The sequence below is a fragment of the Podarcis cretensis genome (genome assembly GCF_951804945.1).
Source record: "Podarcis cretensis genome assembly, chromosome: 1".
In the NCBI taxonomy this organism is placed as follows: Eukaryota; Metazoa; Chordata; class Lepidosauria; order Squamata; family Lacertidae; genus Podarcis; species Podarcis cretensis.
Genome location: NC_137170.1, coordinates 66,447,582 through 66,471,938, shown reverse-complemented (window position 1 = coordinate 66,471,938; position 24,357 = coordinate 66,447,582). Strand labels below are relative to the sequence as shown.

Genomic DNA, 24,357 nt, shown 5'->3' with positions numbered 1-24,357 from the left:
TCTCATTGGTATTGCCTGAAGTTGTGCTTTTACTATCTCCCTCTTAACAAACTCCCAGCCATCATGAACTCCCTTTCCTTTTAGTATTACTGTCCATGGGATCTCACCCAGCACTTCCCTAAGTTTTATGAAGTCAGCTTTCTTAAAGTCAAGAAATTGAGTCCTAGTATGCTTGGCTGCTCCTTTCCGCTGTATAGTAAACTTCAGAAGAGCATGATCACTCGCGCCTAATGATCCTTCCACGTCTACCCCACTAACCAGGTCATCAACACTGGTTAGGACCAGAACTAAAATGGCTGTTCCTCTTGTTGCTTCTCCCACTTTCTGGACAATGAAGCTGTCTGCAAGGCCAGTGAGGAATCTGTTTGACCTTATGCTCTTGGCTGAGTTTGACATCCAACAAATATCCGGGTAATTCAAGTCCCCCAATAATACTATCTCCCTTCCTTTTGCATGCTTGGCCATCTGTTCCAGGAAGGCATCATCTATGTCCTCCGTTTGGCTTGGGGATCTATAGTAAACTCCCACAATGAGGTCACTGTTATTCTTCTCTCCCTTAATTTTAACCCAAATGCTCTCACTTTGGCTTTGAGGTTCTAAATCTTGGATCTCTTTACACATCCCTGACATATAACGCCACTCCTCCTTTCTTGTCTGGTCTGTTTCTCTGAAATAGATTGTATCCCTCCATTATTACATTCCAATCATAGGACTTATCCCACCAGGTTTCAGTGATGCCTATTATGTCATATTTAGTTTGCTGTACCAAGAGCTCAAGCTCATCTTGTTTATTTCCCATGCTTTGCGCATTAGTGTACAGACATTGAAGTCCATTCATCATTCCCCCATGTCTCTTATTTAAGGATTTTTTCCTCCCACCACTAGGTCTGCGTGCTGTTTGCTCCATTTGGTCTATGACATTTGGATGATCATCTTCATCAATTGATAGACTCCTACCTTCAGGAGCACTGTTTTCCTCCCCCACATTAGTCAGTTTAAAGCCCTCCTGATGAGGTTTCTGAGATTTTTGGCAAAAACATTCCTCCCAACCGTTGTGAGGTGCAGCCCATCGCTTGCCAGAAGTCCATCTTCAAGAAACTGCAGTCCGTGATCTAAGAATCCAAACCGTTCCTGTTTACACCATTTGCGAAGCCAGCTGTTCACTTCCACTATTTTCCCCTCTCTCCCTGGGCCACATCGTTCAACTGGGAGTCTCTCATCAATTTTCTTAGGGGGCCCTGTCAGGTCCAACTCACATTCTGATATAGTAACGAGCCATGGTCCTCCTCCCCCTCGTCCTCCTGTAGGCAGGCCTGCCGTAACAAATCTCTTTTTATTGCTGCATCACAAAGAACTTTCATTCCTTCCCGATCTTCCCACCAGCCATGTCTTTGATTAGTAATTTATTTCCACACATTTCTTAATCCTCCTGCTTGTGATCAGTTAATTGCAACGATTCTTTTCTTGGGGGGGGGGTTATTAGGTACTCACCTAAGACAAAAAAAGAAAAGTTCCCCCCTCCCCTTTTCAGTTCCGCTACATACCAATCCTTTGATGAATCTTCATGATTTATTGTTAAATCCAGCCCATCACTTCCACTTCACAGAGATCCCTTTAATTAGCAGTCTTTACTCCCGATCTTCACTTGAAGTATGTGCATTTGCTTCTCTCTCTAATTGTTTATTTCGAGCTACTGCAGCTAGTGTGCGATCAGAGACAGCGTCCGGGAGAGCCGGACCCACACAAGGGCTTTGTGCCTAGTGCCCTCACCCCCTTCTTTCGAATCCAGGGGTGATTTATGGCCACAGCAGGCAAGGCAGTGTTCCCCATTTCCTTGGGGCAACAAGGGAGGCTGCATACTCCCATATCAGACTCTTAATTACCTCGTGTGAGCCGGAGAGATGTTATTGTCGGCCATCTTCCAATGCGCCCCTAGTGGCCCCCCAGAGCCACTGTTTTGAGAAGATTCACTTCAGTTTAATGGCCCTCATCCAATTCATCACTTCAACACTTTCTTCTTATTCAGACGGAATGAGTAGTGCTGGGTATCATACATATATTGCGGGTTTTGCACTTCAAACCGTTGTACGTATTTGTTTGCTTAGTAATGCATAAATCCCTTGCAAATTTTGAAATATTTATTTAACTTGTTTAAAAAAGCAATATAGCACTTCCTATTTAAAAAATTCAAAGCTGTGTATTAAAACAATAATAAAAAAACAAACAGAAACAATAATACATGATTTCTGATAATATAAAAATCACAAGAATACAGTAACCATAAAAGCTGACTGCACCCACCAAGCAATATTAATGGCTAGGAAATGCCTAGGCAAACAAGTATGTTTCCCACATGCTTTGAAAACATAATACTATTATTGTATGTCCTATTTCTGAAAGGAGGATGTTTCACATGATGGTTGGTAGTACAACTGTGAAGCGGTCGCATCATGGATTTTTGAAGGCTGCAAATTATGATCTTACTGCAGAGTTTCCCAAACATGGGTCTCCAGCTGCTTTTGGATCACAACTCCCATCACCCTTAGCTAGCAAGACCAGTGGTCAGGGATCATGGGAACTGTAGTCCAAAAACAGCTGGAGACCCTGCCTTACTAAATTGGCAGGTCTATGTGGTAGAAGGCATTTTCTTTAGTAACCTTAGACCAAGTTGTAAACCAACAGTAGATCCTTAAACATGGCTTGGTAACAGATTGACAGTTAGTCCAGTTTCTTTAACAGGTGTTACACGATCATGTTAGGGTGCAAACAAGCTCCTGCATTTAATACCAACTGCATAATCTTATTTGTTTGTATATTTATTTTTTGATTTGTATACCACTCTTCATCCAAAAATCTCAGGGCAGTTCACAGCACTAAATGCAAAAACTGAACCAAAAACAGAGCAAACCAATAACCGCCCCCCTCACAAACACATTTAAAAGGACATAGAATAGCCCAGTTGAAGAAGAACATTTTTGCTTGGGGGCAAAAGATGTACAGTGGTACCATGGGTTAAGAACTTAATTCGTTCTGGAGGTCTGTTCTTAACCTGAAACTGTTCTTAACCTGAGGTGCCACTTTAGCTAATGTGGCCTCCCACTGCTGCCGCTCGATTTCTGTTCTCATCCTGAAGCAAAGTTCTTAACCCGAGGTACTATTTCTGGGTTAGCGGAGTCTGTAACCTGAAGCGTCTGTAACCTGAAGCATTTGTAACCCGAGGTACCACTGTATAATGAAGGCGCCAGTCGAGCCTTCCTGCAGAGAGCATTTTACAAATGGGAAGCCATTGCATACAAGGCCTGTTCTTGTGTTGCCATCTTCCAGACCTCTTGCAGAGGAGGCACATGAAGAAAGGCCTCCGATGATGAGATGATAATCACAGGGTCCAGGTCAGTTCATATGGGGAGAGACGGTCCTTGAGGTATTGCTGTCCTGAGCCATTTAAGGCTTTATGGGTCAAAACCAGCACTTTGAATCGGGCTCCAAAACTCATTGGCAGCTAATGCAGTTCGGCTAGGATCAGTGTAATATGCTCAAACCATCTTGCCCCAGAGAGCAACCTGGCAGCTTAATTGTGCACCAGCTGAAGTTTCTGAATTCAGTGCTGCGCTCTGGAACTAGTCCCATAGGTAGGAAAAATAAAGAACTGGATCTTTGAAAATATGTCAAATCATTTCGTAGACATCCATAAGACCTCTAGTTAGAGGGGTATGCTGGAGGCGGGGAGACTTGCATCCAGAAATATGCTAATTAACAAATAACCATATGCATTGACCCCCCACTGGCACAAGGCCTCTGTAAACTGCATGGCAGCATATATATCTCCCTCTTGTGCAGATCTCTGGAGTTTTTAATCTTCATAATATTAATAGGCTTGTGCTTATTTTTACTTTTTGGTCTAGTAAATGCAGAATGACTTCAGACGTGATGCAAAGCATCTCACAGAAGCCCAGTAAAAGGAAATCTGAGCCATTCATACAGAAGAGATGTGTCAGATCCAAAGTCAGTTGTAGTTTATATTTGATTCAAAAACAAAGGAAGCAGGAAAACCATTGCTATGAATGCTATGGACATGCTACATCAAATTACATATTAAGTAGGTTCTGATAAGAGAACTGCCAATTCAATCTACTTTTAGTCAGCTGGAATGCTTACTCTTAAAGGGAAGAAAAAGCAATGTCAGGCAAGATATGTGACCCACGTGTAAGCAGGTTTCCACACAGGTATTGCTAACTGGATCAGGAACTAAGGCAGTAAATTGGATGTGCATCCAAGCATGGATGAGGTTTATCCACCATGTGTCGCTTTCAATTGGATGTGTATTCCAGTCCATATCCAGATGTTCATCCCTAACCATATATAAATACCCTTTTGAATAGTGACAAAAGCCAGTAAGATACATCCTCCTTTGGGCCTCATACTGTCCAGCCCTGGAAAAATCCAGTTATTATTCTGCAACGTTCTGAAAATATTTTGGATATTATTATTTTTTACACATCATTAAGCATTAATGCCTCAATGTGCATAATAAAACAAAAAGTTACAAGAAAAAAGTGACTAAAATGTTGTTGGCATCTGTCTGTATCGAAAGTCAGTGAAGTGTGCTGTGGGAGGAGTTATACTCAGATGTATAAAATAAAATTTACATGGACTAAAGCTATTTTTAGGCTTCTGTCCTATACACGCTTAACTGGGAATAAGCTCCAACACTGGGGCTTACTTCTGAGTAGATGTGTACAGGATTGCACTCTAAGATATTTAAGCACTCACTTGTCTTATATCACACAGGGAAGCTCCTGGTAGTTATCTATTGCAATACCTGCCCACATTTAATATTTATGCTGCCTCACACTCCATTCATTTTTAGAGAGAATTAAAGAAGCAGCTATAATAACTGAATAAAACTATGGGAATGTTACTTTAGTTCTGATGATGCAGACCCAAGCAGAAATAGCCATGGCCATGGCACTGCTGTGCTCATGAAGAACTAAGCTACATGCCATTCAGCCTTTTGAAACTACAGTGTTTATTTATTTATTTACTGGCACTGCATGTATAAGCAGTCATACACAAGTTGATTGCACGTAAGTGGGGGACGCTTGTTACTAAGAATTAACAACATTCTTAGGACAGACTATTGGATAGGTAATGGAACACATGAAAACCAACTTCAACTGTTCATCTAATTTTTGGTCTCTAAGGTGCTACTGGAAGGAATTTTGTTTTATTTTGTTTCGACTATGGCAGACCAAGACAGCTACCTACCTGTAACTGTTCATCTAATGAAACTATTAACACAGAGGGAAAATATTCTACTATGGAATATGTGTACCTGGAGTTTTGCATGAGCGAAAACTGCTTATCTGAGCATGGGAGGCAGATTGAAAGTATATGGGTAAAAATTGTAGGAGAGGAAAACAACAGTGATCTTACTATAGGTGTCTGCTATGGACCTGAAAGCCAAACTGATAACTTGAATGATGCCTCCCTACCGCAGATTACCAAACATTCAAAAAGGAGAGGTATAGTACTAATGGGAAGTTTCAACTACCCCAATATGTGTTGGAACTCAAACTTTGCCAAGACTGTAAGGTCCAACAAATTCCTCAATTAATTCACTGACCACTTCATTTCCCAGAAGGCAGAAGAAGCATCAAGGGGGTCATCTCTCTTGGACCTGGTCCTCACCAACAGGGAGGAACTGATTGAAGAAGTGAAGGTACAGGGAACCTTGGGAGGAAATGATCAGGCCTCTGGTTTCATTATAAACACGCAAGGGAAAGCTAAGTGTAGTTGGACATGCATGCTGGATTTCAAAAAGCTTAAGGAACTACTGGGTGAAGTCCCAAGGAAACTGAGATGGCACTGGCTGCCTTACACTTCCTACTCAGATTATCATAATGGTATTGGACCTGACGCAGGGCTGCTTGTTCCTGTTGTGCTTAATTAACATGAGAAGCCCTCCACCACATGGGAACAGACCATGCTTTGGCTCCTCTCCATGCCAGCATTAAACCAAGGAAACTGGTTAAAACTGGTGAAGAGCCACAATGTGGACTCCTCCTGTATTTATATTGCTGTAATTTTTATTTTCTTTAGTTGTTAAATATGTTTTACCATCCTTTCCACAAAATAGGTTAACAATATTAAAGTACAGATGGATAAAAAAAACCTGAACAACTACCTAAATAAACTTAATCTTTATAGTGGCCATAAACAAGCAACCCTGAATCATTTGCCTGCTGTTAACATGTGAACAGAGAAGCATCTATACAGAACTCCCTTGGAAAGTCACAGAACGTGAGAGAACCTCTCCACTCTCAAGTCCCTACCAAACATTCTTCAGATGCTGGTGGGAGAGAAAGAAAGTCCTTTCCCAGAGATCCAAACTGGCTTATATGGGAGAATACAGTATTTCAAATAACTTGGTCCCAAGTTGCACAAGACTTTCTAGGTCATAATCAGCACTTTTGTGCTTGGAAATAGTCTGGTAGCCAGTGAAGCTGATGTAACAGCAATCTGGCAGACCCACAATGAGTTTGTTATGGTAGTCTAAACAAGATGTAACTAATGCATGTCTTGCCACAGCCAAATCAGACATAGAATCATAGAATTGCAGAGTTGGAAGGGACTCTGAGGATCATCTAGTCCAACCCCCTGCAAGAATATGCAGCTGTCCCATACGGGTATCGAACCTGCAACTTTGGTGTTACCAGCACCACACTCTAACCAACTCTAACCAACCATCCAGGCTGACATCTCCAGGAACAAGCATCATTGGCTCATTAGCTTTAGCAGTATCAAAAGCACTCCTGGTTACTTCAGTTGATATGGGCATTCATGTTCAGGGCTGAAACCAAAAGTAAAGTGAATCTAAGTCTCCAAAAAATGTGCAACCCTATCCAAGACAGGGTGAGGTCCCACATGATCTTGGTGGCATAGGAAGGAGTGGCAGTGCAGCAACTCCCCAGTTTTAAAACTCCATCCTTAGTAAAAGGTCTATATATCTAAAGACTGAAAGGACGACTATATCGATTAATCATACTGTACTACAGCTTTCAGCTATGATAATGCTAATCATGAGGCACTGATATAAAAGCTGCCCTACTGGGAAAGTGTTCTCTGTTAAGATGTTTAAATTAATCCCTCACAAGGAAGACACAAAGAATGGTATTTGATTCTGCTTCCTGGTTCAATGTTCTTGAGCATAATCAAGGAGTGATCTGGACAGGCTGACGAAACCTTTCACTGTCTTCTTCATCTGACAAGATTTTTTTTGTGTGTGTGTGAAAACATACATAATGTATTATTTGTTTTTGTTGTACAGTTGTTATATAGTACTGATGGCTGAAAATAGCACTTCAATTTAAAATTCGCACTACTTTTTGCAATATAATTTGAGGAAAAGGAGACTAGATCAGATCAGAGAGCTGCAACAACTGTGGAGGGTTTTCCATATGTAATTTGAAATGACATAGGGCTGGTTCAGAGACCCTGAAAAATCCTGACCAGACAAATGAGAATTAGCAACATGGAATCAATTTCATCAAAGCACCTTGCTTATGAACCTCCCTGAGGTTTCTTCTTGTCAGTGGAGAGAATACTTAGCTAGATGGACAACTTGTCTGATGCAGAATGGCAATGCTTATGTTCTCAAGGGAAGCCTATTCTGATAGGCAGGTATTCTGATGGACCAGCATAATATACAGAATACATCCCAAAATGAACTGAAGAGCAATGCTGTAAAGATGAGAAGTGAAGTATCAAGGATGATGACTGGGCATGGGAGGGATGGCATCAGTATGTTTTCCCTACCTAGGGCAGTACGGTATTCAGAAAATAATTTCTTCATACTTGGGGCTGAGCAACTTTCTTGGCTACACCCCCATCTATTTTTTGCATACAACCACAGGGCAATACTGCACAGAAAATAAAATTGTTGCTTTTTAATTGATTCAGTCAAAGGCATCCAGGGATCACCTGTGATGCGGCAGTGGCTACCAGGGAAAGGGCTTTTCCATAGTGTCATCTCCGCTTGGAAATGTTCTTTCCAGAAAAGGTTGCATGGAACCATTTCTCATGTCTTTTCAACATTAGGCAAATATATTTTCACAGGCTTTTAAACTTTTAAATTTATATAATTTTGCTTGATTTGTGTGGTCTTTTTATATATTGCTGCTGTTTATGATTATTTCTTTACCTTTTATTGTAAGCTGCACTGACACCTTTATAGAGTAGGGTGAACATCTTAATAATGACAGTTGAAAAGACAAAAATTGGTGTGTATTATTATTATTATTATTATTATTATTATTAAGTTTAAGTTTTGATACCACACTTCATCTGAACATCACAGGTTGGTTTACAATAAAAAAAAAACAAAAATAACCACAATAACAAACAAAAGCAATACTCCCCTCAGTTTAAAAGGCCATAGATGGTTTAATTAGAGGCCTGGGAGAGGAGGAATGTTTTTTCCTGGAAGATAAGATACGTAACAAAGGAGCCAGGCAAGTCTCCCTGGGGAGATCACTCCACTAATACAGAACCACTGCAGACAAGGCCTGGACTGGTTCATATGGGGAAAGGCGATCCTTGAGGTACTGTGGTCCTGAGCCATTTAAGGCTTTATAGGTCAAAACCAGCACTTTGAATTGGGCCTGGAAACTAACTGGAACCTAGTGCAGTTGTGCCAGGATTGGTGTTATATGCTCAAATCATCTTGCCCCAGTGAGCAATCTGGCCGCTGAATTGTGTACCAGCTGAACTTTCTGAACTATATTCAGAGGCAGCCCACAAATATATTGCATTGCTGTAATCTAACCTTACCAGAGTGTAGATGACCAAAGTCAGGATATCTCTGTCCAAATAGGGGCACAGCTGGGTCACCAGCTGTAGCTGATGGAAGATGCTCCATGCCACTGAGGCCACCTGAGCCTCAAGCAACAGCAATTGATTTAGAATACCCCCAAGTTGCGTACCTACTCTTTCAGAGGGGTTGTAACCCCCATCAAGAGCAGGCAACCTCCCATCCACCCAGTCTACAGAATTGCCCACTAACAGTGCCTCAGTCTTATCTGCGTTGAACTTCTATTTGTTGGCTCTTATCCAGTCCATTACTGAAGCAAGGCAACCCACTAGCACATCTACCGCCATACCTGCAGATGTAAAGGAGAAGTAGAGCTGTGTGTTATCAGCATATTGCTGACAATGTACTCCAAAATTTTGGATGACGCTGTTCAGCGATTTCATGTAGATGTTAAACAGCATGGGGATAAAATTAAACCCTGAGGAACCCCACCTTGAAGGCTCCATGGGGCTCAAGAGCTCTCCCCAAGCAGCACCCTATGGAAGTGACCATCCAAGTAGGACTGGAACCCCCACAATGCAGCGCCTAACTCGGACAAACAGCTCCAGTACCATGGTCAATGGTATTGAAAACTGCTGAGAGGTCGAGGAGAATTAACAAGGACACATTTTTCCTGTATCTCCCAACAAAGGTCAAAATAGTGTGACCAAAGCAGTTTCTGTGCCAAAACAATAACAGCAGTAGCAGTGTAGCATAGGTCAAATTAAAACAAGGGGAAAGTAACACACAGCAGAAACAACATAAAGGAAATTAGCTTAAAGTAGAGCTGCATGCCATGGATTTGAAAAAACAAGCCTGGTAGAATTCTTCAAGTTAAGAGCTTCAGTCAGAAAATACAGATAGTCTGTATAGTAGATTTCAATATGTGATGATACTATGGTTTTCAAATTCAATGCACATATACTATTGTATTCTTAATGTTTCTACACATCAATATGCAGATGAGGGAAAAGGAACTGAATTTCACATATTTTGGTCAAAGCAATGATAGTCTAAAAGTAGTAATTCAAAACTTTGGATGAAGTGTAGTCAGTATTTAAAAACCATTTATTTATTCAAAACTTCTGAAATAATGCATTTCATTTTTGACAGGCAGTCTTTTACAATATTGAAACCCAATCCTTGATTTCATCAAACCTTTCATATTCTGTGCCTTATTCCTGGAAGGCTTATGCCAAAACGATTTAGTTTGATTTTCTTTAACAATGGTAGGTTGGCTTGACAGCATCTGACAAAACAATTCAGTGAAGTACTGCATACCAGGTAAAAAGAACCTGAACTGGCTAGTAGATGAAATAATGCCGAATGGGACATGCAGGTATGGAAGAAAAAATCCTGTAGGTACTTTATTGCTTTAAAAAGATTACACTTAATTTCAAATAACTAAATTTAAAAGTTATTTCATACCTGCAAATTTTTATCTACCATTTAATTCTTTTAGTTTGGTGCCTTTAACTTAAGTACCTATTGCTCCATCCAGTCTAAATGAATGGGAATAACTCACAACTAAAATGTCTTTTGGTTTGGTCCTTTGTCCTTTTAAAGTGAGAATATACACTGTTGGGAGAAATGGTTCCTTTGATCTGCTGCCTTCTAGCTCTTGAGCTGAAGTGGAAACTCAGGAGTGTCATGTTCATATAAGGATGTGTTTCTTGTTATAGAACAAGGAAACATCCAACGTGGCCTTTATGTTTCATGTGAACCTCAAAGCTCTTTCATTTCCTAAAGGCAAAAGCAGCAGTAAGTTACTACATACTAAATGTTAACACCTTCAGACGTGTCCACACAATGTCTTTAGTCCTCCAATATTATATAGGTTTCCTAGATAACACACAGCCCATACTTCCTTTCCTTCTGTAACAGTTTCTTGACAGTAGAGACCATAACACCTTTCCCCCCCGCAGAGGTTTTATGACTGGCTTACTAGGATTCTCTTGGTTCTCATAGTGCTAAATAATGTACCTGTGAAAAGCAGGTCTAACAGCCTGAAGGCTCTGTGAGAATAGGGAATTGGGGCCCTCAGCTGCACTCAAATTGCCTGGAGCTCTTGCTACAAAGGGAAGCTGGGGAATGCATTGGATGGTCCAAGATTTTTCTCCCCTCAAATGATGTTTATATGGTGCATACAATTCAAGAAATTAGGTTGTTTTAAAGGAGCTTTAATAGCAACAACCATCTCTTGGTCAGTCTTAACTTTCCATGTGTACTTTAAAGAGCTCTCAAATCACTCCCCCAACAAAGTGGCACTGCATAACAAACTTTGTCACAATGGTAGCATTCTGGATAATCCCAGTGTGGTGCTTCTTACTGTATGAGTACTCCCTTAGTGAACACAATGAGAACATGCCTTTTTGAAACAAAACAGCATTGTCCAATTCTAGCAATTTGTACCACTACTTCCAAAGTGATATTGCATCTACTAAAATGCAAAAGTCTCCATTTCATGGCAAGCAAGGTGGATGCAAAGCAAAGCAAAGCAAAGCAAAGCAAAGCAAAGCAAAGCAAAGCAAAGCAAAGCAAAGCAAAGCAAAGCAAAGCAAAGCAAATACTACCACTTTGGCAATAACTACAATTCCAGTCAGAGGTACAAAGAAAACTCAGTCATGCTTTAAGATGGACTTCAGCAGGGTTTGCACTTAACATTTTCTGTATTTCACTTTAAGACTCTTTCAACATGTCTTGCAGTGTTGTGAAAGAAGGATTGCCGTTTTCTTATTTGTAAAGATCTTCTAAATAAAGATACTTGGTCCATAACGGTATAGGGGACATTGAAACACTCAAAGCTGATGGGCCATAAATAGACACCAACAAGCTGTGCTATTTTTCTAGAAAAAGAATGAATGCCTCTATATCCTTACGTGTTTCCACCTGCCTGAGAAAAGCCAGTGGTGTGATTTTTAACAGTGGGTGATTCATGGACAAAGCCCACTAAATGAAGCCTAACACTTTGCTTCTCCATAAGGTACAATATCAGTTATAATACCAAATCAAGGTGTAGCATACAGGTTGCATTACGCACCAAGCAGTTCCTGATTTAGATCATGAGCTTGCTTAGGCAAGGGTCAACCTGTCATTGGCAATATGATGGTGGTATTGATGTTGCTGCTTATCCTCACTATCATCTACCTTACAGGGTTGCAGAAAGGCTTGAAAAAAGGACAGTATGGGAAAAACCTTGAACATTCTCAGTTGCAGTATACAGAGCTCCTCCAGAAGACCTTCAGCATTCATCCTGTTTTGCTTGCACAAAGCTTACAGAGAGGTTTGTTTATACCTGGTCTTTATTGGGAACTTGTGCTTCTTTACTTGTGGGATGGTCGTATGATGACCAGCATTCATCCTGATTTGCTTATGGGGTATCTTACGTTAGTTGTTCATTTTGGGGTAAACAAATCCTGCGTCCAGTCAGGCTTCCCCTCGCGGCTCTGTTGGGGAGCTGACCTGGCAGGTGAGCAGAGTAGCAGCGGTCCTGCGTCCGTGTGAGATAAGGGATAAATCAAGTCCAAAGACAGTTCGGTTCTTATCTCTAGAAGCGTTTATTTACAAAGCAGTAAATCCATCAGAAACCTCCGACATGTTCCGTGCTCCAAAAGCACACACACGCAGCCTCTAAGCTGAGCTGCGTCTCAGGCAGAAGCGAAAGCAAGTCTGAACAGTGACATAGACTGTGACGCACTTCTCTGCGTTACGCTCCTCCCAGATACAGGACACCACGGAGTTTTAACCCTGTCAGTTCCAAACTCCACAGTTCATTCACCCCACACTTTTCTATGCATTTCCTCATCACTTTCCTAACCCCAAAAAGTCCAGTGTTGTTGGTTTTTTTAAGTGGATGTGTTGCGTTAGGGTGCGAGAGTCCTTTCAACCACTTTAATTGTGCAAACCTGAAGTTCTGGTATGTGTTGAATACCATAGGGTACCTTGATTTCAGTAAGGCTTTTGACAAAGTCTCCCATGATACTGTTTTGAGGCAACTGAGGGGATGCTCATCAAATTTACAGATGGTACCAAACTGGGAGAGGTAGCTAATGCTGCAGAAGACAGAATCAGAATTCAAAATGACCTTAACAGATTGGAGAACTGGGCGCAAGCTAACAAAATGAATTTCAACAGGGACAAATGTAAGGTTCTGCACTTAGGCAGAAAGAACCAGATGCACAAATATAGGATGGGGGACACCTGGATTGACAGTAGTACATGTGAAAAGGATCTAGGGGTCTTGGTGAACCACAAGCTTAACGTGAGTCAACAGTGGGATGCAGCAGCAAAAAAAGCTAATGCTATTGTAGGCTGCATCAACAACAGTATAATGCCCGGATCAAGGGAAGTAACAGCACCACTCTATTCTGCCTTGGTCAGACCACACCTGGAATACTGTGTCCAATTCTGGGCACCATAATTTAAGAAGGATGTTGACAAGCTGGAACGTGTGCACAGGAGGGCAACCAAGATGATCAAGAGTCTGGAAACCAAACCTTCTGAGGAGCGGTTGAAGGAGCTGGGTATGTTTAGCCAGGAACTGGGTGTTTTAGCCTGATAAAGAGAAGACTGAGAGGAGATAGGATAGCCATCTTCAAATATATCAAAAGCTGTCACATGGAAGAGGTAACAAGCTTGTTTTCTCCAGCTCTGGAAAGCAGGTCTTGAACCAATGGCTTCAAGTTACAAGAAAGGAGATTCCAACTAAACATACAGAAAAAACTTTCTGACAGTAAGAGGTGTTTGACAATGGAATGGTCTCCCTCAGAGAGCTGTAGACTCTCCTTCCTTGGAGATTTTAAAGCAGAGGTTTGGTGGCTACCTGTCATGGATGCTTTAGCTGAGAGTGCTGCATTGCAAGGGGTTGGACTAGATGACCCTTGGGTTCTATGATTCCTCTTTTGATGTCATTTCAGAACAGCAAGAGGCAGGATTTTATTCAATAAAAGGTAAAGTTATGGTTGTTTGATTGTGTTGTTTTTTTAAAAAAACTTTTCCCCTGGTTGTATGGGCTAGGGAAAATAAGTTTTCCCCAGCTGTCTGACAACAAATTGGTAGGCATCTGCCCTGTGTGCATGTGTATGTAGACTGCTATAGTAAGAAAGTAATTACTTTTACTCACTATCCAGACATATTAGTCTCATGTTTGGGGGTGTAGGGAGTCCTTTGTATATGTAATCCCAATAGGGCTTACTTCTGGAAAGAGCTGCACAGGATAGGGAATTCTAATCTGAAGTACCCATTGCAAAAACTAAAGCAGGGTAGTCTTTACTCTGAATTAGTTAATCTGCAACACTTTTGTCTCTTGCTTCATACATCATCAGTTCTGGTTCCGCCCACTGCCAGCATGTGCCCCAATAGATCAACTACAAGGGAATGCAACCCTTGACAGAAGAAAGGTTCCCAACTCCTGTTGTACACCTTTAGACATATATTTTGTTCAAAAGAAAAACAAGAAGCAGATTCTTAGAAATTCATTATGCCCAATTTACTCTTTTAGTTATTCAATGGAAGAATGACACAAAAATATAATATCAGATGTAGTTATATAGATATTGATCACTGGGAATCTAGAATAATTCAAGTACAAATTTTGCCCTGGAATCATAGATCAAAGCACTTCCGTTTTCCACATTCTATAAACTAGAAATTATTGACATTAATTCATTAATTGTCGTACAGTGCAGTCTGTAAATATCTAACTCCTAAATGCAGGAAAAGTATAGCCTTTTCCAGTCAGTCTTTGAATACATGTATAGGGGATAATGGGGATTATGTATGCTGTCTTCACCTATTCTTTATGTACCTTCACAACTGGAACAGAACCTGTGTGTGTATGTCAGTTCCTGGAAGTGTGAACCATGCAAATACACTTTTATATAGACAGACACTGTTCCTACCTTCAGGGTGGGGCCTACCACAGTAATTCCCCTCCCACATGTTTAAATCACTGCAATAAATTCCCCTGGAAATTACTCATTACAATTCTAGTGTTAAATAACGTTAATCATACTTAGAGTAGAACTACTGAAATCAATTACAGTATCTTAAGTAACTTGTGTTGGTTGATTTCAGTGGGTTTACTATGAATATGACTTAACAGATAATACTTGTACTGTATTTTTTTTTACAAAAAAATCTGTGATTATGTACTTTACTCTGTACAACACAGCTGGGTAACCTGTGAAAATGCTGAATAGTATCTGATTATACTATGACTTCTGCACAGATTACACTCCCTGCCAAATACTGCTTTTACACAGTACAATATATAATAATATATGGGGGGGGACTATTTTTTTCTTTTAAAAGGCATGAAAGGGAAGAAAAAAATACATACTAAGGAGGAAACCAAGTGTTCAGGTTATTTTTAGAGGTAAGGAAAAAGGAACAGTCTCTCTGGTGATTGCAAGTTCTACCATGAAAGGCCACTGACAATGTAAGTCCCACCATGGCATCAGATGGAATGAAATTTGCATACAACAAGCAGTGTCTATGCATGCCAAAAGAATTCCCGAAGCAAGTTTCTAATGCAGAGAGTACCTATAAATTGGAGATTGGTCTTAAATCCAAGCTATTACTTTATTAGTCAGCAAGGTAAACTGAATAGAGCAGACATATTCTTATCACAATTGCCTTTATCAGGGGTCAGCAAACTTTTTCAGCAAGGGGCCGGTCCACTGTCCCTCAAACCTTGTGGAGGGCCAGACTATTTTTTGGGGGGTGGGGTGGGGTGGGGGAATGAACGAATTCTTATGCTCCACAAATAACCCAGAGATGCATTTTAAATAAAAGCACACATTCTAATCATGTCAAAACACCAGGCAGGCCCCACAAATAACCCAGAGATGCATTTTAAATAAAAGGACACATTCTACTCATGTAAAAACATGCTGATTCCCGGACAGTCCGCGGGCCAGATTTAGAAGGCGATTGGGCCAGATCCAGCCCCCGGGCCTTAATTTGCCTACCCATGGCCTAAATCATTCTACTACTATGCTACTGAAATCTCAATATATAGCAAGTAACACAGTACCACTTGTAGAAGCTCATGGAACCATCTAGCCATTATATGGGCCACTGATGCAAGGTCAAGTTAGCCAAGACTTACTGTATATAGATGGTATAAATGATAGAAGTGTGGATCATTTTTGCAGTCAAACCAACAATTATGTTTTGCCAGCCAGGCACACAAAGGGGCTGAGGCTCACAGAGCTTTCCTGTGAATTTGCTAGAGAGAACTCTATGAGATCAATTCCTCTGCTGCCTTGGCAGGAAGCTGTAACACCACATACTTCCTTTCTGCCTGGCAGCCTCCCTTTCTTCATTGTGCTTCCAAACTGACCATACATTCAGGTTTGAGCTCTGCAGCTTAGACACCACTTAAACTTACATTTTGTTATTTTGTAATTTAGGTATTAGTTACAAACCTGCTTTCATAATTGCTACTGCAAACAGCTGCTTCAAGACTTAGGCTATGTCAGTAAATGTAACTTTTATTTCTTCACAAATCAATGTTTGTGTGATTGTTGTCTTTAAGGGGGAGAAAAGGGGTAATACCAGGAAAATCTATTCTGCCTTAAAGCATCCTGGATTGTTGTTTCTAGAAGATTAAATCAAACTTGTATTAGCTTCCAATTTTAAAGGAAGCAAAGGGTGGTACTCTGCCAATCCCACGTGAGAAAGGAAGGATAATAACTTAATAATATTCCATCTCCTAGTGTCTAAATCCATTCCCACAAACCATGACTAATACTTGATTTTTTTTGGTATGATGAAAAATGACATCCATATATTTTATGTGGCCTCCTTCTTCAATGTCTGAGCATGCAGCTGTTATAGGAGTCAAGAAGTGGAATACAAAAAGGGAGGTGTGAGGAGGTCGTTGAAACAAGTGAATGAAAGATAAGATACTGAAATTGTATGATGTGTGCTAAACTGTTTTTGTTTTGTTTTGTTTTGTTTATTGCGTTAGTGTTGTGTAATCTTTTTATATTGTATTGTATTGTCTTTTTTTGTATTTTTTCTTTCTTTTTTTGTAGTGTTTAAAAGTAATAAATATTATTTTTTTAAAAAAGAAAGAAAGCTCATACCAATAACAAACTTAGTTGGTTTCTAAGGTGCTACTGGAAGAATTTTTTTTATTGTTTCAACTCCCAGGAAAATGAGGTTAGGATTGCAGCCATATATACATATATCTTAATTTTAAATAACATATTGTATATGATAAGACAGAAATACAATATTTAATCAGTATCTTGAGTATTCTTTCCAACTGTTTTGTCAAACCAGGTAGTGCCCTGCTAGCCAAATTCAGATGGAGCATGAGAATGAAATACAAAAGTAAACAGGCCTAAAGCAGCCTGAGGGAAAGTCAGGAAGATGGCAATTTCAATCATTTGGAATAATACCAAGGCAGCCCTAGGCTTTCCTCAGAATGGAAACATGTCACCATTACTGCAACATTTCAACAAATCAGAATGCAGAAGAATGGAACACTTATGTAATCACATCAGCTGAACAGCACTTTACTCAGCATTTAAGTGGAAAATAATTATGAAGAAATTCCATTTATGTGAATGGCATAGCATAGATGTCCAAGGAAAAGAATAGTTCCCTTAAAGTTCTGTTTGGAGTTAATGCAAAAACACATTGCTGAGTTTTTAAAAATAACTTTTACAAAAATGTCTCTGAAATGATGAGGAACAAGTTATATAAAATAAAAGCATAAGATGTGGCAAAAGATCTGTTAATTCAAGGTACACTAAATACAAATTGTATTTCAAGCCCTTTTCTGTCAGAGAGTTTCATTAAGTTAAACAGCATGTCATATTATTCTACTGAAAAATCAAAAATATTTCAAATATTTAAGGAACTTACCTAATCAGTACATTTTTAGTATGTGTCTAGTCATGTAGCCATCTTTTACTCAATCATCAGAAAATCAAAGGCAAATTGGCATGACTCAACCCAAACTTTAATACCGCATGATTGTGTCGTGTAAGCTTGTTTTGTGTGATGGCTGCTGTGGTTTTAGCAGAGAGATTAACGACCGGACCTAAGCTGGCCTCCAAACCTTGCCCTGCTGATGCCTCAAGCCCTTTGAAGTCTGACCATCATACCTGGCAAAACAACAGTGGGAACTAGGCTGGTGTCAGATCTAATCAAGTTGCCTGCCTCAGCATAGCTAACTATGGGGTACACTAATTGGCCCAATTGCGGATTATACCTTTTGCTACAGATTCAAGACAATAATTTAGTCAAATGATGGTTTTTATCTCCTTCTAATTAAGATTCCAAAGTAGGAAGAAATAGGATTGGACAAGCTAACTTCAAAATTGTGAGTCTCTATTTTTAAAGAGATATGCACTACTATTTTAAAACATGTATAAATGCAATGAAATATCAATACATTTCTTAGAATGCACAATCATTATCTCATTTCCAACAAGCCAGTAAAAATGTACACATAGGCATACTTTAAATTCCAATCAATATTGCCAAAAATACATACATTACATACAACTACCAAAGGCCACTACATTTTCTAGTTTTCTGTATTAACACGTACTTAAGCATTAAAAGTAATAGATTGCGTAGTATGACCTCTTTATAATGGTAATGATGATATGACACTTAAGCTGGTTGCTAATAAGCACATTGTAAAGGACCCTATGATAAGACTGGATAACTAATAACATACTAAGGAATTTGAGAAAACTCATCCCGTGTACTCATGTTGTTACTTGACAAGCAATAGCCTAGTGATGAAAACATAGCTGAAGTAGTTATGTTCCAAGTCACCTGTAAATTCCGACATCATGATTCTAATCTGTTTTTCAGAGACATTGTTAGCTTTCAACACAATGACCGTATGAATGTTGTGTACACTGCTACTTGTCTATAACCTTCAACCTCTTCATTTAGACCCCTGTTGAAGAATGCTTTATAGTACTTTCTCTACTCTTTTTAAAAATGACACGTCTATAAAATTTGCTATAATTTTTATAATTTATGCTGCTTGCTATTTGTATTTATTTCTAATCCAGGTATGCAAAGGGCTTTTATTTTTTCCTTTTTTGAATTCTTAAATTTAATATGATCTTGGACAACTACCTCCATGCTACGGTTACATGAGGTATGTAGCCAGTGCTTTATACTACCTTACTTATACTATCATTTTGCAGTTTAAAAAGACGAGTAGAAGAACACCAGTGCAGGGCAATGCTATAAATTAAAACAGATGTGTCATAATGTAGTAGCTTTTTCTCCAGCAAGAATGAAAAGCATTTATAAGGGGCATAGTCTTGAACAATGAGGGATGATATTATTCAAGTAGGTCATCTATGCATGTCTACAGTTTCTTGTCTAAAGGCTTCTTAACATTGCTAAATCAAATGTCGTTACCCTTAGGCTCCAGAAATTCTGTATAGTGGGCTCTGGGTTTGAAATTTAGAGCAACAGAAGATAGTAATCAGAGATTCTATTTATAGAGGAAACCTCTTCTAAATCAAACTTCCTTGTGGGAAAAAAAAAATCAAACTTGTTTCATTCAGAGATATATTAAATGGAAGTTTAACACAGTAAGAAAATACTCTGCCTGTTTGCCTGTGTCAGATAACAATTACAGTTTCTACATTTTAAATTCTAGCATGAATATTAAGGTCTCTTATTGTAGTAGTGATTCAGAAGATGAATAGCCTTTTGATGAAGTGAAATTATGTTAAAATGGACTACTACAGTACAGTGTTTAGTTCCATTAAATGGATTCTTTCCTGAAAAGTGAAAAACCCACAGAGGAATCACAATCTCTTAAAAGGAAAAAAAAATGACACAACAATCTTCATCATGCATATTTGGCTTTAAGTGGCTTTTGAAGGGAGCATCTCTAGTTGAGAAACTTCAAGTACTCATGCAGAGATGACCTGCCTGAAAAACTGGCTTCTTGATTAACTATTAACTACTTTCAATAGGACTAGATAATTAAGGACATTGATGACCATTATTAGGAGGAGGGCACTTTAATTTGTCACTTGATAGGCTCCTTTCAACAATTTATAGGTTAGTGCAACTTGCAATTGTGGAGAGACACTGAGAGAGATGGAGAGAGAGAGAGAGAAAGAGAACCCTTAAGTTACCTTATCAAGTGGCCAGCTAAAGAGGGCAGAGGGTCAAATAAGGGCCAAAGTGGTCACTTAAGGGTGAAATCCCAAACACCAAAGCAGTGCCAAGCCACATTGACCATCATTTGGTGATGAAGTAAAAAATATGTTAATATATTGGTGGCAATTCTTCCTTTTATGGTTTCAAGCAGTTAAGACAAGTGGCCTGCTTAACAGCTTTTCATTTGAAAAGAGATTAAACTAAATGATTTGTCAGGCCTGCTTGGCTGTTTTATGTCTTTGTTTAAAAGCTGTAGAGACTGTATTGATGACTCCCAAAGCCATCTCTTTTTTCACTCGGCATTTACTTGGTTAATAAATACATCAGCTCTAATTGCTTAATAGTTCTGTGTCCACTTGCTCTTTAGCAAGCCTAAAACAAAATAATCTTTTTGTGTTATTGCCTTCTCTGTGGACTATGCATAAAAGGTCAGGGGGGAAAAGTTTAAATTCAGCAGAAAATTTACTTAAGGACATTAATGTAAATGATACTGTGTTTAAAATGACACAGAAGAGCTGAAGGTGATTCCAGTAATGCAAAGGACGTGGTTTCTGAATATTGATAAGGACACTTATCCTTCACAGCACACTCAATTTTAGGCAGCATTGCACATTAGAAACCCTCAACTGGGGTAATAAGATGTAAACACTGTCCCACTCACTAAAACAAGTAAAGAGCAAGTCATTACCATATAATTAAACAAGCTCTTGACGTCTTTAGAAATATGCATGTCATGCTTTGTTACTGAAGGTTGTGGCCTACTTTTTATACATTCGTTTGAAAATAAAATGAATGGTTTCCGGATACTTCAGTTTCTGTAACGCAGAAATTGACTTCATTTTAATAATAAAAACAATAATTTCTAAAACCTTCCCAAGCATGAAAAGCCAGCTAAATAGCTGATACAAATTAAATATGGTTAAACATTTAAGACAAGATTTCATCTTTCATGCAGAATTGTATATATACAGAAAAAAACCTTACCTCAATAATGAATAGCTTCCTTTTCAATCTAAAAGCAAGGTCCTTCGTGTCTGACACATCGCAACTCAAGCTATTAAGCCGAGGAATCTGGCGTATGTGAATCAAACCTTGTGAAAAGGAAAAGTAATAGAGGAAAAGAATTAAGAAAATGCTGGTATCCAGATGCGTAAATTAATGTCTTACAGCAGAATTCAGTATATTTACACACACTCATCCTCCCCTTTTAAAACTGGAGCTTGCGACCAGGAGCAATGAAGCAAACGGTGCGATTATACTCAAGTAATCAAGCAGAATAAGATAAACAGAAATCCTTGTGCGAGGAAAACTAATTGCACTTTGGTACAGAGGTACAGATGTAAAGAGGGATCTTAATACTTGTCAAAACTACAGCCGGTTTGTGTGTGATTTTCCCTTGTATTTACAGTAAGCAAATATGGCTATCACCTTGCATGCTGCCCACGGCACCACTGAGTGATCTTTATTTTATTAAATGCACCAGTAAGCAGCCAGCAAAGCAAGGCTCATGGGTTACTGATAACCAGTGAAGCTCTAATGAAAAGTATTTTGCTTTACACCTTGAAGACGACTTTTTAAAAAGTCTTGTGGGAACTAGAGTTGTAGAATATGCTGCCGGAAAATTTTAATCATGACATAAACCCAACATAAATTATTTTCTGCATGCAAGATGTTCATTGAGCTTGCAGGAATTTTGTAACAATACTGGGCACACTGCAAGCTCTGCATACTGTCAGATGGGTCTCAAGCTGATTTCTTTTGACAAGGATGCTGGATGGTTTCTGTGCAGCTTAATATAGTTTCTGAACAACCAAAGGGTCATTTTCCACAATAGAAAATGAGAAATATTTTACAAGACATCACAATTAAAGGTTACATTATATTTGTTTTAAATTTAATGAATAAAGATAAAAAATACTAGGCAATTCAAATGGCATTTTTATCAAGCAGTCCTCGTTTTAAAAATGAACACTCTTTTCAACTATGAAGTAAAATCAGATGTTTTTAGGGGAAATTAAGAAATAGTACATGTTGCTGAATACACTATTATACAAGAGACCAAAACTTAAAAAAAATTAAACATCTTTTAAACCCCTGAATGTTATAATTTGTATTTTTCTTAAATTACTGAAAGCTAGAATTATTTTTGTAGAACTTACTGCAAATGCAAACTTATTCCTTCAGACAATCTTAAACACATCAGACCCAATCTGTCTAAAGTTAGTGACAAATTCTCATTGAAACCAAGAGAAGTGATTCAGTTACTTTGGACTAAGTCTTACTGGTTTCAAGGAAACTCAGCTGTGCCCACCTTTAACTGGACTAGTGCCAATACATGGAAGTAGACTACAATTATTCCAGTGAAACTGGGTTCCACAGTTCCAAGGTAGCAATTTGTGTGTGAATAGGGTCAATATATATGCAGCTAGAACATCTACTCTTGAAAAAACAAGCTACTATTCAGTTTAAAAACAGCTTGCATCTTTAGACTGGGAGCTAACAGAGAGGAAACTTGGAAAGAAAATGCTGGCTGAACACAGTGCTTTTATTAGTGCATTAATTATTTCTTGGGATCACAACCAGTGCATTTCAAATTGGGGTGAGATCAATGTAAATATGATTAACAAAATCATATAAAACACATTTCTTGGCTAATGTTTCTGTATGCTTCAAATGGTAGTGCTAAATCACTGCCCCAATTCTGTCTTTTGAGGGATGCCGCTTAAGAATGTTGTTGGTGTACTTAGACAGTTATCTATCTAGTAAAAGCTTTTGCCATGAAAATAGTAATTAGAAATCAAACCACACCCATTGTTCAGTGTTCTATTAAACATGCTTATGTTTCAAAACAAAGGAATTGTTATGCACAGTTTAACGCTAACACACAGTGCTTTAGAAACTAGTGCAGGAATAAAGTGCATATAAATGCAGCAAACAGAGAATGGCCTTCAGGAAGTGTGTGCATGCTAAAAGCAGTAAACTGTGATGCAAGTTCACAAGTTATCAATGTTTTGAAATTGTAAAAACAAATGCTATTAAATTATAAAGCTACTAATGTAAAAGCCTTTCCACTTTTGAGCAATATACTTCTGGACAAAGGATTTTTAGAAAGATAAATCCCTGAATGTTTTGCAGAAGTCTCAAAAAAGTTACAAATTAACTAAGCAATGGAATAATTTATAGAAAAAATGATTTGTTACTGATTAAGAAAGAACACAAAATTTTAAACAAGAACACAAGCCCATTACAAAATATACGTGTTCTCTTACAGAGCTTCACAACTATTAAAAAGTAACAATAATGTAGGACTGTATTTGATTGAACCAATGCCACATGACCTATATAAGTAATAAAATAAAATAAAATAAAATAAAGGCTTTTTTTTTCAATAGCTTTTTCATTTCCGATACTCACTTTGTTACTTAAGGAAATGATTTCAAGAGATTTGTTTGTTACATAAAAAGTACAGCACTAATCAAGCTGAAGCAAATAAGTTGCCACTACTCCATCCAAGCTGCATTTTCTCATTTTATGCCGAAGAGCATTTACACATTCTTACAACATTTACAGCAGGATTCAAATAAGCAGCTCAGTCTTTGGACTGGAGGTTTCCATGGAACTACAGTAGTGTACAATAATAATAATGGTAATTTATGCACACTCAAGGCTCTGTTCTGGATTAGCTAAAACTGTTTGTCATTCAGTTTAGACTCTTAATAACGTTTAAACTCTCTGAAAGTGTGTTCCAAGAACTTGCACAAAAATCTGTACAAAAGGATCCAGACAAAAATGTTGTTAGACATTCTTGATGAAAATACATGAAAAGTTGACTGCAAGAAGTTTCTACAGCAAAACTGGTTTTCTATATAATTTAAATTGTACCATACACTTCTACTTTTCTGATTTTTAAAAACTTGTCGTAGTTAAATTCAAGAAAATTAATTGGCAATCTTTAGAAATAAAATTCTCCCTTTGTGCTGTATCATTTAGCTGTCTGTTCACCGAAATATATAACTGTTCTTCATGTTCTCTATTTAGAACTTGGCAGATCAAAACTATTGATTTCATGACAATTTCAGCTCACTGGTCAGACAATTGCCAAGCCTCCTCTGCATGTGAATTCCCCAAAGCCTGCCTGTTGAGATGTACATCTGATTGAGCCATGCCTTGGTAATACAGCTTGACAACATGCAAGGAGTTGCCATGTTTCCTTTGCAGCCTTAATGCACTTTAGTAAAAAAAATATGTCTAAATCAAGATTGGTTAGCAAGGTGAAACATTTAAGAGGCATATTCAAAAATGAAATCAAATGCTACTTTATGGCAAATATTCCAATTGCAGGGTAA

The 24,357-nt window shown here is 38.6% G+C and overlaps 1 protein-coding gene across 2 annotated transcripts in view; it reads right to left on the bottom strand.

Moving 5' to 3' along the window:
• Positions 1–24,357, bottom strand: part of ELP4 (elongator acetyltransferase complex subunit 4) — a 151,251-nt gene that overhangs the window by 56,993 nt on the left and 69,901 nt on the right. The window contains exons 9-10 of one of the 2 annotated variants that reach the window (XM_079970233.1): positions 20,996–21,102; positions 9,899–10,591 (exon numbers count right to left, since the gene is read on the bottom strand). In XM_079970233.1, coding sequence (XP_079826359.1) covers positions 10,574–10,591; positions 20,996–21,102 — 125 coding nt within the window. In that variant the 3' untranslated portion in view covers positions 9,899–10,573. Of the gene's footprint in view, positions 1–9,898; positions 10,592–20,995; positions 21,103–24,357 lie in introns of those variants that run through there. The other variant, XM_079970232.1, reaches the window with a different exon arrangement.